Raw genomic sequence first — 15219 nt, 5'->3', positions numbered from 1 at the left:
TTTTAGGCTTTGTCTCATCACTTCAAGGGACAGCTTCAGCAACTGGGCATAGTCAACAGTATGAAAACCTATGCCATGTGCCTGTGGTAGCTTCTGTGAAAATGAGTATTAGATATAAAGGGGCCTTGCAGAAATTAATAAACATTTGTTACTGACCTAGGAGGAACACAAGGGAGTTCATGATAGAGAAATTCCCATGTCTGCTCATTAAAATATCCTCTTTACCACAACAACTCAGCAGAGTAGAAACTTGGTTGACCTAAAGATTGGGTATAAAACTTCACAGTGTTTTGAAACAGCGGCCTTAGTTGAAAACTAAGGAAGATATAAAAACACAATTCTGAGTAGAAAATTGCTTCTGCCAGTGCTCAGTCAGCCTCACAGTGAAAAAGTGTTTCCTGATGTTCAGAGGGAACCTCCAGTATTGCAGTTTGTGCCCATTGCTTCTGGTCCAGTCACTGGACCTGGCTCTGTCCTCTTTGCATCCTCCCTTTTGGTATTTAAAAACATTAATAAGATTCCACTACACGACCTGTTCTCCAGGCTGAACAGTTCCAGCTCTCTCAGCCTTTCCTTGTATGAGACATATGTCAGTCTTTTCACCATCTTACTGGCTTCTTCAGTCCAGACTGCACTCTCTCTCATAGCTCCATGTCTGTCTTCTACAGCGAAGCCCAGAACTGGACATGGTAGTCCAGGTGTGGTAGGAGTCCTGTTAAGCAAGACTGGACCCACTACTCAGCTGTGGGGTACATCTTGCCCCAGGAAGGTATAGGATGTGCTCAGCCGTGTTCTCTGGTGGGTCTGTTGGAGCCGTCTGGGACTGGCCATGTCTGGAACAAGGCAGCCACAGCCTCTTTTCACAGAGGCCCTTTGGCAGTCCTCCCACTGCCAACAACTGGTCATGGAAACCCAACACATCAATACATTGGGAGAAGGTGTCTGGAGCAGCAAAGGCACATGGGCAAGGACAGACATCAAGACTAGGTGGAAGGACTGTGGTGGGTGAAGGACCATTGGCAGGGACATCTGCCGAGAGGATTTCCAAAGGCTGTCTTCTAGCCAGGACCTCCGCATTGGCAGCTTCTCCCTCACTTCACTCACATGGTATGGAGATAGTGCACAGCAGGGCTCTGTCTTTATCACCTTAGAGGTCCTTGCTCTCATTACGACCTGGCAAGACCCTGAAGGCTGTCTCGTCTTAGACAGAGACAATGTGTCTGGGGACACTTTAGAAGCTGAAGATCCCCAATATGATGTGGCACGAATGGAGCTGAGTGGCCCAAAGACCCGTGCAGACCTTGTCATCCAGAGTCAGCCGCCCTGCTTTGCCCATAGCCCCACCTGTCTGGCAGGGCTGGCCCTACCCTGGCAGGGGAAAGGCAGGAGAAACGATCAGTATACCCTGTGAACCCATGCTGCCCAACCAGACGCCCAGTGCCCTCGGGGCACCTTGTGCCCCCACACAGGAACCTTCCCGGCCTACTGGGCGCCTCTGAAGCTCTCAGCAAACCCCTCCTTTCTCTCAACTGGCTGTGCTGGGTCGACCCCAGCAGAGCGATGCCCAGCCAGTCCCCATGCAATGGCTCCTTTGGAAAGACCAAAGGCCCAGGCTCTATTGTGCAGCATGACGTTTCGTGGCATGCAGTGCCCCTTTGGTCAGTTTGGGCTGGCCATCCCAGCTGTGTCCCCTCCCAGCCTCTCACCCAGCCTCGGCCTACTCGCTTGGGGACACAGAGAGAAACAGGAGAAGCCTCGGTGCTCTGCAAGCGCTGCTCAGCACCAGCTAGAACGCTGGGGTGTTTCCAGCACTGCCTGCTCACAAATGCCAAACACAGCACCACGCGGGCTGCGGGGTCTCTCCCTGACCCCCTTCCCCCACCCCCTGCAGCTCTGTCTGTGACGTCGCAGCCATGACGTCACGCCATGCAGGGCCAAGCCTCTCTGAGGTGGGGCACTGTGGGCCAGCAGCTGTGGGCCTGTGAGGAGCTCGCAGTGTGCTGGTGGCTGTGTGCCTGTGGCAGGCGTTCTGCCAGCTGTCTCCAGGAGGAGTTCTGAGCGGACAGGCGCAGAAGCTTGCCGGAGACTTTCCTTTCTGCCCAGGATGGGGAAGAGAAAGGCTCCTCAGGGAGCACAACGGGCTGCCCTGGCGAGGCGAGGAGGCAGGAGCAGCCCGGGCACCAGATGGCGAGGGTCCGCACGCCACAGGGCTGCGGAACATGAAGGCAAGTTCAGTGCTGCCTTTCACCCCATCTTTGCACCAAGCCTGCCTGGCTCGGCCGGGCCTGACAGCCCTGCAGAGCCAGCGTCCTGCTGCCCCAAAGGAGGCCTGGGGCCACCTCGGCTGTGTGACGGTGACAGAGCTGGCCATCACGTCTCCGTCTTTGTGGGACACTCTAGAAACTGTGCAGTAACCCCGGACTCGCGCCATCCTCCTTCCCCAGGCCCACCGTCAGTGCCCTGCCTGCGGGGCGACCCTGCCCGGCCCTCCACCCGCCCAGGGCCAGGGGGCGCCCAGCTGCCCCGCTCCATAGGGCATAACCACGGCCCTGGCCCTGGCCCTGCCCCAGGGAGCGAGGCCATGGCACCAGCGCCCACCTCCCTGCAGGGATCTGGCTTGTGCTGAACCAGTGTCCTCAAGAAGAGCCCTCAGAGTTTTCTCTGGTTTCTTTGCCCAGGCTTGGTCCTCAGTCTGGTAATGGCTGTGGTCTCCCTCCAGAGACGCCTCAGCCCGGGAGTCTCCACCGTGTGAGTACAATACTTGTCTGGTACGGACACACAGACGACGGGTGCCAGTGGGTCAAGGCCAGCAAGGGGAGGCTGGCAGTGCTCCCCACCAGGAGACCCTGGCTCCTCCCACATTGCTGCTCCTCAGCTGGTGAGGGAAAATCCCCCATGTGCAGGGCACTGCTCTTGAGCACTGCTAACACCGGGACTCCCTCTTTTTTTCAGGAAAGAGATCATCACCTTGAAAAAGAAGAGGCTCTGCACGATCCTCATCTTGATGATCCTAGGTGCTCTAGGTGAGCGTTCGCCCGCCGTCAGCGGACTCGCAGAGGCGCAGAGTGTGAGCTGCAGTGTGACAGAGAGGTGCTGGTGGGGCCCTTCCAGCCTCCCGTGTCTGCAGCTCAGGGAGCTCCCAAGATGCCCACTACATGCAGAGAAGGGAGGGAAAATGGGGTGCAGCTTTGAGACGCCAAGTGTGCCCTGAAACCAGGGAGAGGGTCCCCGCTTGCTTGGAACTGCAAGCTCGGCGCCCTTTCCCCTGTGTCCTCAGCCAGCCTCTTGCTACCCTGATGTGGGAGGAGACTGTGGGACTGCAGGGATCATTGGACAGCCTGAGGAAATAACTCTCTTGGTGATGTGAATTACAGCTGGTGTTTGCTGCGGGAGCTTGCTGCTGATGTTGAGGCTGTGGACACAGGATGCGCCGCAGGTCAGTGACTGTCGTTGTGGGACAGGCAAGCCCCACAGAGGAACCCGGCTAGATGGTGGGCGGGTAAATTGTCCAGTCCCTCCAGTTCTAGGCAGTGACCCAGAGGATCAGCAGCAGCTTGTGCCTGGCCTTCCTAGAGCCACCAGCTCTGGAAAGCTCCAGCAGCTCTGGGACTCATATGGAGAACCTTTCCCTTCCAGGTGCTGCTGGGGCAGCCTGCAGCTGACCTGCTTGACCTGCGGTAAGAGCCCTCTCCTTTCCTGACGGGCAGGACATTTAGTGGGGTAACGGCAGATGAGCCCGTGCTATTTGCACTCACTTGTACGGCGCTCAGGGCTCGTGCCTTTCGCTCCTGCCTGGGCCTTTTGCTAAACCGGGAGGGCAAGGGAAGCATTTGCAGGCCTGCGAAAAAAATGAAGGGGGCTTGAGCACCTTTGTCTCTGCTCCTCATGAGCTTGGATGCTCTGGGAAGAGCTGAGCCACTTTCTGACAAGATCTGCTTTCCCGATGACTGCAGGAACACGCTGTCTGCGTGGGGGGAACAATCCCAAGAGGTGAAACAGCTGAGAGATGAGCTGGTGCGCCTGGCTGCAGAGATCGGCACTATGATGGAGGTAATCGTGCGCTTTGGGAAAGAGGGCTGGGTCCAGTAGTGCCCTGCACAAGGGCCTTCCTGGGCCACTTGATGGGCTTTTTCTGCACAGCCCACACATCCAGCCCTTGCCAGGGGCTGCTGCTTGAGCTTCTCCACTATAAAGCTCTTTCTCCTGCCCAGCTCTGATGGGGTCGCTTCCCCTGTTCCTTTCTCTCCTTCCCAGGAAGTTCAGCAAATGAGAGACACAATGTCTGCAACCACGCAGTTGTCTGACTGGTCTCTGAGAAGTGCAGGTACAGACGAACGGACAGGGGTAGGGCTGTCATTGCACTGGGCTCATCGTGCTTAGCGCTCCGTAAAGCAGGCTGCGCTGCAGACTCTGCTCTCTGGGGCAGAGGGAGGTGGCACAAAACCGCAGGGCCCAAGAGCACGACTGCGGCTGAGTGGCTCCTTGGGCTCGCACCAGCCCTGCCGTCAGAGCCCTCGCTGCAGCGCGGGCCGTGCCCTAGACAGCGTTTCTCCCTCTCCCCATCCGCTGAGCCTTCCTGGGGAACGAAAATCAGTGGCCGGGTCATCCTTTGCTGTGCACACCGCGGGGCCTCGCCTTGGGTCTGCTGCCCTTCCCATTGGAGCTCACAGCCTTCCAGCACCCGCAGCCCTTCTCTGTGTGTGGCTGGGAGACAAATGCTGTCGTCACCAAGCATGGGGATCCCCTTCTGTTTGCTGCATCCCCGGCGAGGGTGTGAGGCTTTGTGCTGGGCTGGCAGGCAGCCTTAGAAATAGCCTGCAGCCCCCAGGTTCTCCAAGCCTGAGGCTGCTCCATTCTCCCCTTAGGGGCTGCCATTGACCTGCAGAGATCGTCCAGCAGCTGTACAGGCTTCAGCAGTGTGTTTTGGTTCCTGTGTGCTCCACCACAGCTGGATACCTTTGTGCAGGTAGAGTAGCAGAAACGGTCAGTACTGCTTCTCTTGCCCCTAATAAAGTCACTGGCTGGCTTTTTTCCTCTGTCCCACACCGGGAAGAGAGCCGGGCACTTCTGCACACTTCCCAGCGCACCACTCATTTCGAGCACAAACCCAGCCCACAGGCGCAGTGCCGTCTGTGCTTCTGGCTGCACAGGAGCCCAGTGGGGCCCATCGTGGCCTCGCGTTCATGGCTCTTGGCCTCTGCTTTCAGCCGGATACGTCCCCGGGATACTGCTGGCCTTTCCGAGGGTCTCAGAGCGAGGTGCTAATCCGGTTGCCCATGCTAATACAGCCGACGACCGTCACCATACAACACACCTCAAAGGCAGCCTCTCCGCTGGGCACCGTCAGCAGTGCCCCCCGAGATTTCACTGTCTCTGTAAGTCTCTGCCAGGCACTGGGGGCTGGGACTGGGCTGGAGCTGAAGGGGCTGAGTGGGGATCACGGGCCCAGATCTGGCACGAACCTTTCCTCATGGACGCCTTCAGCCTGACCTGCTCCTCTTGCACTATCTCCAAGGGACTGGCTGAGGAAGGCAAGGAAGAAACTCTGCTGGGGACCTTCACCTACAACGTGCAGAAAGAACCGACCCAGACCTTCACTCTGCAGGTGCAGTGAGTGTGTGTGGGCAAGAGGCCAGGGCCCAAACGCTGGTTTACCAGCAAGTCTCTTGCAGAAGGAGTGGGGATGGTCCTTGCCGGGGCAGGGGCTCGACACTGGCCAAGAGAAACATTAATGTGCTTGCGGGGGAGAGTGTCATCCAGCAGGGCAGCAAATGCAGAACAAGGGCCCCCTTGCCCCCAGAGCTGCGCGGGTCCCCAGGGGTACCTGGCTGCACCCGATGGGCAGGTGGTGGCAGGAAGGACACCCAGCACCTCGTCCCGGCTCAGGACTTTCCCCACACTCCGTTTTCTGCAGCCAGCGAGCCTCTGCTTTCCACAGCCGCCCTGCATGATCCCTGCGGCGGGTGTTTGGTCTGCAGGGGCACGGGGTCCTTTGCCACCTGGGTGGGAGAAGGGAAGGAGGGAGAAGCTGCCGCCTCAGCCACGATGGGAGCTGGTCCTGGAGCAGGGCAGGGGCCGGCAGAGAAGATGCGCGCAACCCTGCTCTCCCTCTTTACACCCAAGGAGTGACGCTGCATTTTGCCGTGCTTTTCTTGCAGAATGGGAAGCCCAGAGCCTTCCAGCTTTTGAAGCTCGGCATACGGAGCAACTGGGGAAAACGAGGATACACCTGCATTTATCGAGTGCAGGTGCATGGGGAGATTGTGGAAACAAATGCCGTCCGCCACACACATGTGGAGACCTTACCTCAATAGTTATTAAAGAGTTAAATGGAGAAACAGGCCAGAGGGATGTGGCTGTTAGTCTGCTGCAGAGCAATGTCATATCAGAGGCCCTCTCCAAGCTGCCAAGCTCTGCCTTTTGCAGGCTGAGGCCCTCCTCAGGCTTTCCACTTGCTCTCCACTTCAGGGATGTTTCCTAACTAAGCAAAAGGAGACGACGCTCCTCTAGCCTTTCCTTGACAAATTCCTGCAGCCTGAGGGGCACCCCCCCATCTCATCCCAAGAAGGAGTCATCGGAGAGCCTGGCAGCATTTGAGGGTCATGATCCCCAAAGCACTGGCCCATTTCATTCAGATGGCACCTTGGTCCTGGGGACAGGGTCTGGTAGGGGTCCACACGGGGTGCAGCCGTGTCTGGGACCCCTGAGGAGTGTCTGGGGTGTGTAAGGAGGTCTGAGCGGCCCAACTGCTGCAGACAGGGGACGCTGGCCCAGCTCCCTGTGCCCATGTGCGCTCCCAGGCACAACCCTCCGCTTCTGCCTTCTGCGTGTCTCTAAGAGAGACACCGTTCCCCCTGCCTGAAATGCCAAAACACAGTCAGGTCCCAGCTCAACACTGAACACACAAACATCCGTCTTTTTCAAGGGGAGATTTGCCCAGTTCAGCCCTGCATCTTCAACAGCAAGTACGCAAGGCTATGGACCTACACACATTCGTCTCAGACTCATGTAAACTTCAAAAGCTAAAGCCAACAGTTGCACTGCCAGCCCTGCTACTCTGCTAAGTACGGGAGGCCTGGAAAGCAGTGTGATCTTCTTCTCACTTCAGCGGGTGCAGCTTTGTGGAGAAAGCTTTGGCACCTCTGCTCTCCTTCCACATTGCTTTCCTCATTTGCCTTTCAATTTAATATGGCAATAGGCATATTCGGGTGGACAATTGCATGGTCCTCAAGCTAATTCATATCCTTATTCGCATCCAAAAAATATTAAGAAGGTTATAGCTACCACTATTATACAAGATATTATACACCGGAATTAAATCACTGTTAGAAGGCTGACTGTGCAAAGCACATTACTGTAAAAAGTCTATGTACAGCTAAGCATGAAGTTTCAGAAAACATGGTGTCTACACAACGATCGGGGCCTGCAAATAGAACCCATCACCACGCCAAAGAGAGGTATGGGTTTTAAAATACCCCTGTCCATTTTGTAGACCTTTTATTATCAGGAGGTTGCGTTGGCCACACTGGGGAGGGGCCGGGATTACGCAAGGGTGTAGCTTTTATCCGCCCATTTTCTTTTGCCCTCCTAAGGTACACCTTGGATTGTGTTTTTTTCCACCCCGGCAGTATTTTGGCCCAGCCTTCCACCAGGCTTTCCAGGTTGGGAGTGGGTAACGCGTCAATCACCTCCCGAGGGATCACCTTTAAAACACCCTTCTTCCAGAGGGCATAACATTTCTCCCTTGGGGCCCGGGGATCCTCATGTGCCGGGTGTCCCCTACCGTTGTTATTCCCTAGGGGTTTTGTTTTTGCAGAAGGGGGGTGCCACTCTGCTCATCTGATAGCTTTAGAGTCACCTTCCACAGAGGGCACCGGACAATTCTTTCGGTCGTAATTAATTAACTCTTGCGCCACCTCTCCCCAAGTCCAAACTTCCCTTTCAGGGAATCTGCAATTGGGGGTCGCTTTTCCTTCTAATGCGGCAGCATTATTCCCTTTTGCTCTGGGACATCACTTGTATTTTCCCTCGCAGCTGAATGCCAAAAGTTTTCAGGGAGTCCGGGAGGCCCTGTATGAGAGGTATCACTTGCTGTGAGTCAACGGGTGTCATCATGGGGGATCCTTGTTTAAATTTGAGCTCCCGGTCGCACATCCCTTGCAGACATGCTGCCTTCTGTCCATTTTCCACTACCTGGTTGCCCGACCCCACAATGGCAAGGGGGTCCCCCCTTTAGAAAGGGTTGAGGCCTCCAGTCCAAGAGGCTGCTCTTTGAGTTAGGGACCAGGGCGCACAGTGGTCACCGGTGGTAGGGAACACTCCTGGCCCCCAGTAGCCCTCGGCTTCCTGTTCCCTTAATAATATCTGATCCTCCCCAGACAATGACACCCTCCAAAACTATTCCATCTCAGAATCTTTTGGTGAACGACTAAAATCCTTTTTCAGTTGGGCTAGTTCAGTTGCAGAGGATGGAAACTCCTTGGTAAGAATTTGAGGGGATTCGTATTCACCATGCTCCTATTGGTACCTGGTCTTGACTAGGGGACAGAAACAGTGAGGAGGCATTTCTAACTTATCCCTCCTCCATTTGCAGCACCGCACATGCTTTGGCGGGGACAGGCGATTTGTCCTTGGCCATGCAAGTCTCTCATTGCCTGTCGCCGGTCAGGATCCCTGCAGAGCCAACCCCCTGTAGCCAGGCAAAGTTCTCGTGGCCGGGCAGGCTCACGGGCTCCGCGGCTGTCACTGGCGGGCTCCTGGAGAGTGATGCCGTCGCTTGCGGTGGAGGTGGGAGCAAGCACCTTGGAGACGACTTAAAATGTGGACCCTGACACAGAGGCCATGCTTAGGACAGCCTGTGGCCCCATGCTGCCCGACCAGACGCCCAGTGCCCTCGGGGCACCTTGTGCCCCCACACAGGAACCTTCCCGGCCTACTGGGCGCCTCTGAAGCTCTCAGCAAACCCCTCCTTTCTCTCAACTGGCTGTGCTGGGTCGACCCCAGCAGAGCGATGCCCAGCCAGTCCCCATGCAATGGCTCCTTTGGAAAGACCAAAGGCCCAGGCTCTATTGTGCAGCATGACGTTTCGTGGCATGCAGTGCCCCTTTGGTCAGTTTGGGCTGGCCATCCCAGCTGTGTCCCCTCCCAGCCTCTCACCCAGCCTCGGCCTACTCGCTTGGGGACACAGAGAGAAACAGGAGAAGCCTCGGTGCTCTGCAAGCGCTGCTCAGCACCAGCTAGAACGCTGGGGTGTTTCCAGCACTGCCTGCTCACAAATGCCAAACACAGCACCACGCGGGCTGCAGGGTCTCTCCCTGACCCCCTTCCCCCACCCCCTGCAGCTCTGTCTGTGACGTCGCAGCCATGACGTCACGCCATGCAGGGCCAAGCCTCTCTGAGGTGGGGCACTGTGGGCCAGCAGCTGTGGGCCTGTGAGGAGCTCGCAGTGTGCTGGTGGCTGTGTGCCTGTGGCAGGCGTTCTGCCAGCTGTCTCCAGGAGGAGTTCTGAGCGGACAGGCGCAGAAGCTTGCCGGAGAGTTTCCTTCCTGCCCAGGATGGGGAAGAGAAAGGCTCCTCAGGGAGCACAACGGGCTGCCCTGGCGAGGCGAGGAGGCAGGAGCAGCCCGGGCACCAGATGGCGAGGGTCCGCACGCCACAGGGCTGCGGAACATGAAGGCAAGTTCAGTGCTGCCTTTCACCCCATCTTTGCACCAAGCCTGCCTGGCTCGGCCGGGCCTGACAGCCCTGCAGAGCCAGCGTCCTGCTGCCCCAAAGGAGGCCTGGGGCCACCTCGGCTGTGTGACGGTGACAGAGCTGGCCATCACGTCTCCGTCTTTGTGGGACACTCTAGAAACTGTGCAGTAACCCCGGACTCGCGCCATCCTCCTTCCCCAGGCCCACCGTCAGTGCCCTGCCTGCGGGGCGACCCTGCCCGGCCCTCCACCCGCCCAGGGCCAGGGGGCGCCCAGCTGCCCCGCTCCATAGGGCATAACCACGGCCCTGGCCCTGGCCCTGGCCCTGGCCCTGCCCCAGGGAGCGAGGCCATGGCACCAGCGCCCACCTCCCTGCAGGGATCTGGCTTGTGCTGAACCAGTGTCCTCAAGAAGAGCCCTCAGAGTTTTCTCTGGTTTCTTTGCCCAGGCTTGTTCCTCAGTCTGGTAATGGCTGTGGTCTCCCTCCAGAGACACCTCAGCCCGGGAGTCTCCACCGTGTGAGTACAATACTTGTCCGGTACGGACACACAGACGACGGGTGCCAGTGGGTCAAGGCCAGCAAGGGGAGGCTGGCAGTGCTCCCCACCAGGAGACCCTGGCTCCTCCCACATTGCTGCTCCTCAGCTGGTGAGGGAAAATCCCCCATGTGCAGGGCACTGCTCTTGAGCACTGCTAACACCGGGACTCCCTCTTTTTTTCAGGAAAGAGATCATCACCTTGAAAAAGAAGAGGCTCTGCACGATCCTCATCTTGATGATCCTAGGTGCTCTAGGTGAGCGTTCGCCCGCCGTCAGCGGACTCGCAGAGGCGCAGAGTGTGAGCTGCAGTGTGACAGAGAGGTGCTGGTGGGGCCCTTCCAGCCTCCCGTGTCTGCAGCTCAGGGAGCTCCCAAGATGCCCACTACATGCAGAGAAGGGAGGGAAAATGGGGTGCAGCTTTGAGACGCCAAGTGTGCCCTGAAACCAGGGAGAGGGTCCCCGCTTGCTTGGAACTGCAAGCTCGGCGCCCTTTCCCCTGTGTCCTCAGCCAGCCTCTTGCTACCCTGATGTGGGAGGAGACTGTGGGACTGCAGGGATCATTGGACAGCCTGAGGAAATAACTCTCTTGGTGATGTGAATTACAGCTGGTGTTTGCTGCGGGAGCTTGCTGCTGATGTTGAGGCTGTGGACACAGGATGCGCCGCAGGTCAGTGACTGTCGTTGTGGGACAGGCAAGCCCCACAGAGGAACCCGGCTAGATGGTGGGCGGGTAAATTGTCCAGTCCCTCCAGTTCTAGGCAGTGACCCAGAGGATCAGCAGCAGCTTGTGCCTGGCCTTCCTAGAGCCACCAGCTCTGGAAAGCTCCAGCAGCTCTGGGACTCATATGGAGAACCTTTCCCTTCCAGGTGCTGCTGGGGCAGCCTGCAGCTGACCTGCTTGACCTGCGGTAAGAGCCCTCTCCTTTCCTGACGGGCAGGACATTTAGTGGGGTAACGGCAGATGAGCCCGTGCTATTTGCACTCACTTGTACGGCGCTCAGGGCTCGTGCCTTTCGCTCCTGCCTGGGCCTTTTGCTAAACCGGGAGGGCAAGGGAAGCATTTGCAGGCCTGCGAAAAAAATGAAGGGGGCTTGAGCACCTTTGTCTCTGCTCCTCATGAGCTTGGATGCTCTGGGAGGAGCTGAGCCACTTTCTGACAAGATCTGCTTTCCCGATGACTGCAGGAACACGCTGTCTGCGTGGGGGGAACAATCCCAAGAAGTGAAACAGCTGAGAGATGAGCTGGTGCGCCTGGCTGCAGAGATCGGCACTATGATGGAGGTAATCGTGCGCTTTGGGAAAGAGGGCTGGGTCCAGTAGTGCCCTGCACAAGGGCCTTCCTGGGCCACTTGATGGGCTTTTTCTGCACAGCCCACACATCCAGCCCTTGCCAGGGGCTGCTGCTTGAGCTTCTCCACTATAAAGCTCTTTCTCCTGCCCAGCTCTGATGGGGTCGCTTCCCCTGTTCCTTTCTCTCCTTCCCAGGAAGTTCAGCAAATGAGAGACACAATGTCTGCAACCACGCAGTTGTCTGACTGGTCTCTGAGAAGTGCAGGTACAGACGAACGGACAGGGGTAGGGCTGTCATCGCACTGGGCTCATCGTGCTTAGCGCTCCATAAAGCAGGCTGTGCTGCAGACTCTGCTCTCTGGGGCAGAGGGAGGTGGCACAAAACCACAGGGCCCAAGAGCACGACTGCGGCTGAGTGGCTCCTTGGGCTCGCACCAGCCCTGCCGTCAGAGCCCTCACTGGAGCACCGGCCGTGCCCTAGACAGCGTTTCTCCCTCTCCCCATCCGCTGAGCCTTCCTGGGGAACGAAAATCAGTGGCCGGGTCATCCTTTGCTGTGCACACAGCGGGGCCTTGCCTTGGGTCTGCTGCCCTTCCCATTGGAGCTCACAGCCTTCCAGCACCCGCAGCCCTTCTCTGTGTGTGGCTGGGAGACAAATGCTGTCGTCACCAAGCATGGGGATCCCCTTCTGTTTGCTGCATCCCCGGCGAGGGTGTGAGGCTTTGTGCAGGGCTGGCAGGCAGCCTTAGAAATAGCCTGCAGCCCCCAGGTCCTCCAAGCCTGAGGCTGCTCCGTTCTCCCCTTAGGGGCTGCCATTGACCTGCAGAGATCGTCCAGCAGCTGTACAGGCTTCAGCAGTGTGTTTTGGTTCCTGTGTGCTCCACCACAGCTGGATACCTTTGTGCAGGTAGAGTAGCAGAAACGGTCAGTACTGCTTCTCTTGCCCCTAATAAAGTCACTGGCTGGCTTTTTTCCTCTGTCCCACACCGGGAAGAGAGCCGGGCACTTCTGCACACTTCCCAGCGCACCGCTCATTTCGAGCACAAACCCAGCCCACAGGCGCAGTGCCGTCTGTGCTTCTGGCTGCACAGCAGCCCAGCGGGGCCCATCGTGGCCTCACGTTCATGGCTCTTGGCCTCTGCTTTCAGCCGGATACGTCCCCGGGATACTGCTGGCCTTTCCGAGGGTCTCAGAACGAGGTGCTAATCCGGTTGCCCATGCTAATACAGCCGACGACCGTCACCATACAACACACCTCAAAGGCAGCCTCTCCGCTGGGCACCGTCAGCAGTGCCCCCCGAGATTTCACTGTCTCTGTAAGTCTCTGCCGGGCACTGGGGGCTGGGACTGGGCTGGAGCTGAAGGGGCTGAGCGGGGATCACGGGCCCAGATCTGGCACGAACCTTTCCTCATGGACGACTTCAGCCTGACCTGCTCCTCTTGCACTATCTCCAAGGGACTGGCTGAGGAAGGCAAGGAAGAAACTCTGCTGGGGACCTTCACCTACAACGTGCAGAAAGAACCGACCCAGACCTTCACTCTGCAGGTGCAGTGAGTGTGTGTGGGCAAGAGGCCAGGGCCCAAACGCTGGTTTACCAGCAAGTCTCTTGCAGAAGGAGTGCGGATGGCCCTTGCCGGGGCAGGGGCTCGACACTGGCCAAGAGAAACATTAATGTGCTTGCGGGGGAGAGTGTCATCCAGCAGGGCAGCAAATGCAGAACAAGGGCCCCCTTGCCCCCAGAGCTGCGCGGGTCCCCAGGGGTACCTGGCTGCACCCGATGGGCAGGTGGTGGCAGGAAGGACACCCAGCACCTCGTCCCGGCTCAGGACTTTCCCCACACTCCGTTTCCTGTAGCCAGCGAGCCTCTGCTTTCCACAGCCGCCCTGCATGATCCCTGCGGCGGGTGTTTGGTCTGCAGGGGCACGGGGTCCTTTGCCACCTGGGTGGGAGAAGGGAAGGAGGGAGAAGCTGCCGCCTCAGCCACGATGGGAGCTGGTCCTGGAGCAGGGCAGGGGCCGGCAGAGAAGATGCGCGCAACCCTGCTCTCCCTCTTTACACCCCAGGAGTGACGCTGCATTTTGCCGTGCTTTTCTTGCAGAATGGGAAGCCCAGAGCCTTCCAGCTTTTGAAGCTCGGCATACGGAGCAACTGGGGAAAACGAGGATACACCTGCATTTATCGAGTGCAGGTGCATGGGGAGATTGTGGAAACAAATGCCGTCCGCCACACACATGTGGAGACCTTACCTCAATAGTTATTAAAGAGTTAAATGGAGAAACAGGCCAGAGGGATGTGGCTGTTAGTCTGCTGCAGAGCAATGTCATATCAGAGGCCCTCTCCAAGCTGCCAAGCTCTGCCTTTTGCAGGCTGAGGCCTTCCTCAGGCTTTCCACTTGCTCTCCACTTCAGGGATGTTTCCTAACTAAGCAAAAGGAGACGACGCTCCTCTAGCCTTTCCTTGACAAATTCCTGCAGCCTGAGGGGCACCCCCCCATCTCATCCCAAGAAGGAGTCATCGGAGAGCCTGGCAGCATTTGAGGGTCATGATCCCCAAAGCACTGGCCCATTTCATTCAGATGGCACCTTGGTCCTGGGGACAGGGTCTGGTAGGGGTCCACACAGGGTGCAGCCGTGTCTGGGACCCCTGAGGAGTGTCTGGGGTGTGTAAGGAGGTCTGAGCGGCCCAACTGCTGCAGAGAGGGGACGCTGGCCCAGCTCCCTGTGCCCATGTGCGCTCCCAGGCACAACCCTCCGCTTCTGCCTTCTGCGTGTCTCTAAGAGAGACACCGTTCCCCCTGCCTGAAATGCCAAAACACAGTCAGGTCCCAGCTCAACACTGAACACACAAACATCCGTCTTTTTCAAGGGGAGATTTGCCCAGTTCAGCCCTGCATCTTCAACAGCAAGTACGCAAGGCTATGGACCTACACACATTCGTCTCAGACTCATGTAAACTTCAAAAGCTAAAGCCAACAGTTGCACTGCCAGCCCTGCTACTCTGCTAAGTACGGGAGGCCTGGAAAGCAGTGTGATCTTCTTCTCACTTCAGCGGGTGCAGCTTTGTGGAGAAAGCTTTGGCACCTCTGCTCTCCTTCCACATTGCTTTCCTCATTTGCCTTTCAATTTAATATGGCAATAGGCATATTCGGGTGGACAATTGCATGGTTCTCAAGCTAATTCATATCCTTATTCGCATCCGAAAAATATTAAGAAGGTTATAGCTACCACTATTATACAAGATATTATACACCGTAATTAAATCACTGTTAGAAGGCTGACTGTGCAAAGCACATTACTGTAAAAAGTCTATGTACAGCTAAGCATGAAGTTTCAGAAAACATGGTGTCTACACAACGATCGGGGCCTGCAAATAGAACCCATCACCACGCCAAAGAGATGTATGGGTTTTAAAATACCCCTGTCCATTTTGTAGACCTTTTATTATCAGGAGGTTGCGTTGGCCACACTGGGGAGGGGCCGGGATTACGCAAGGGTGTAGCTTTTATCCGCCCATTTTCTTTTGCCCTCCTAAGGTACACCTTGGATTGTGTTTTTTTCCACCCCGGCAGTATTTTGGCCCAGCCTTCCACCAGGCTTTCCAGGTTGGGAGTGGGTAACGCGTCAATCACCTCCCGAGGGATCACCTTTAAAACACCCTTCTTCCAGAGGGCATAACATTTCTCCCTTGGGGCCCGGGG

The 15219-nt window shown here is 57.2% G+C and overlaps 2 protein-coding genes across 2 annotated transcripts; both read left to right on the top strand.

Annotated features, from left to right (window-relative positions):
- Positions 1-3396: 3396 nt before the first annotated feature.
- LOC136002353 (sperm-associated antigen 4 protein-like) lies at positions 3397-6338 on the top strand. Its single transcript, XM_065657285.1, has 8 exons — positions 3397-3436; positions 3637-3677; positions 3954-4050; positions 4255-4324; positions 4866-4966; positions 5208-5375; positions 5516-5605; positions 6159-6338. Exons 1-8 carry the CDS (start codon positions 3404-3406, stop codon positions 6312-6314), a joined length of 756 nt encoding a protein of 251 aa, XP_065513357.1. The 5' UTR covers positions 3397-3403; the 3' UTR covers positions 6315-6338.
- A 3331-nt stretch (positions 6339-9669) lies between these two features.
- On the top strand, positions 9670-13800 carry LOC136002104 (sperm-associated antigen 4 protein-like). The gene is made up of 10 exons (XM_065656935.1): positions 9670-9860; positions 10415-10527; positions 10837-10898; positions 11099-11139; positions 11416-11512; positions 11717-11786; positions 12328-12428; positions 12670-12837; positions 12978-13067; positions 13621-13800. Exons 1-10 carry the CDS (start codon positions 9670-9672, stop codon positions 13774-13776), a joined length of 1089 nt encoding a protein of 362 aa, XP_065513007.1. The 3' UTR covers positions 13777-13800.
- Positions 13801-15219: the final 1419 nt, after the last annotated feature.

This window comes from Caloenas nicobarica, chromosome Z (assembly GCF_036013445.1).
Source record: "Caloenas nicobarica isolate bCalNic1 chromosome Z, bCalNic1.hap1, whole genome shotgun sequence".
Classification (NCBI taxonomy): Eukaryota; Metazoa; Chordata; class Aves; order Columbiformes; family Columbidae; genus Caloenas; species Caloenas nicobarica.
This window is presented reverse-complemented; position numbering and strand designations above follow the sequence as displayed.